Below are 1,424 nucleotides of genomic sequence, written 5' to 3' on the forward strand. Positions count from 1 at the left end.
AGTCCACCTTTCAGAGCCACCACCTCGGCATCCAAAACGACCTTTTCACCGAAACCATAACACGTGAAGAGTAAGTATAGTGGTTAAGCAATTCATTCGATTAGTTTCTCCTTCTGTTCCATGAAGTATACTATCTCTTCTATCTCTTGTACATTTTGTATCTTTTGTTTTGGCTACGATTTATAATAAATAAATAAAAGCATTGGGGCTTTTGCCCTACTCCACAGCTCACAAAAGGAAAAAACTGAGCTGAGAAAAGAAAACGAACGTCCCCTCAAAAAAAGGAAAAGGAAACAAACGAACGTATTGATGAAATGGATCTCAAATCGCGCGCCACGCGACCGTCTCCTCTGCATGCAGTACCCATCGGAAAGCAAAACCAACACAAATAATTACGCGTTCATTCCGGTTCTCGAAGGTACGTCTGAACACGACGAGGTTTCGCACGAGAGAGAAATCATATAAATTCTGGCGTACCCCTCCCTCAACGTCAATCTCCTCTGATCCTCCCTCCCACTCCGGCCCGCCCTGCTGCTACATTCTCCATTGCTCGGTAAGTGTTCTACGCTTCTTTCCCCGTTGTTCGACCTTATGGTTCTCACCTCGCATATATGTTTCTCACCGATCTGTCTACCGTTCCAGGCTGCTTGTCGATCGGATATGGCGTTTGCTGGCATCTCCTTCGTCACTGCTGAGGGCAAGCTGTGCACTTCCACCGTGTCGCCCATCGACTCCCGCGCGGCCCACGGGTACCACCTGCTCGCCGTCGAAGGCTTCTCGAGAAACAAGCCACCCACCGGCCAGTACATCAGGTCTCGTACTTTCTTGGTTGGAGGCCGCCGCTGGTATCTCAGGTACTACCCTAATGGCTATGACTCCAAGTGCGCCGGGTTTATATCGGTTTCCCTTGGCCTTGAGGACGACGATGATGAGAATAAACATGGCGATGGTGAGCAGCCGCGGTCCGTGAAGGTCCAGTCAACCATCTGTTTCATCGACCAATTTCAGTGGGATCAGTCAGTATACATCCATGAAAGAGAGATAGAGGACTTCGGTCTCAATCCAGTAATCTCAGACAGAGATTTCATGAGAAGATCTACGTTGGAAAGATCTTCGCACCTCAAGGACGACAGCTTCATCATCCGTTACGACGTCATTGTACTTGACGTCAAGGCGGACATGAGCGCGGACGGCGGTGCTGGCACTATGGCTTCCGCGGTAATCCAGGTGCCAGCGTCCGACATGCCGATCCATTTGAAGAATCTCCTCCGGAGCAAGGAGGGTGCTGACGTGACGTTTGAGGTTGGCGGCGTGAGGATCGCTGCGCACCGGTGTGTGCTTGCAGCCCGGTCTACGGTCTTCAGAGCGCAGCTGTTCGGCGACATTATTCAGGGCTCTACGACCGTGAAGATAGACGGCATTGC

The 1,424-nt window shown here is 50.8% G+C and overlaps 1 protein-coding gene across 1 annotated transcript in view; it reads left to right on the top strand.

Annotated features, from left to right (window-relative positions):
• Window positions 1-660: 660 nt before the first annotated feature.
• LOC123175142 (BTB/POZ and MATH domain-containing protein 2-like) overlaps window positions 661-1,424 on the top strand; it is a 1,209-nt gene continuing 445 nt past the window's right edge. Inside the window, exons 1-2 of the mRNA XM_044590144.1 lie at window positions 661-749; window positions 855-1,424. The exon at window positions 855-1,424 is cut by the window's right edge and continues 445 nt beyond it. Of these exons, the coding sequence (XP_044446079.1) occupies window positions 661-749; window positions 855-1,424 (659 nt within the window). The remainder of the gene's footprint in view (window positions 750-854) is intronic.

Source organism: Triticum aestivum, unplaced genomic scaffold (assembly GCF_018294505.1).
Source record: "Triticum aestivum cultivar Chinese Spring unplaced genomic scaffold, IWGSC CS RefSeq v2.1 scaffold60191, whole genome shotgun sequence".
In the NCBI taxonomy this organism is placed as follows: domain Eukaryota; kingdom Viridiplantae; phylum Streptophyta; class Magnoliopsida; order Poales; family Poaceae; genus Triticum; species Triticum aestivum.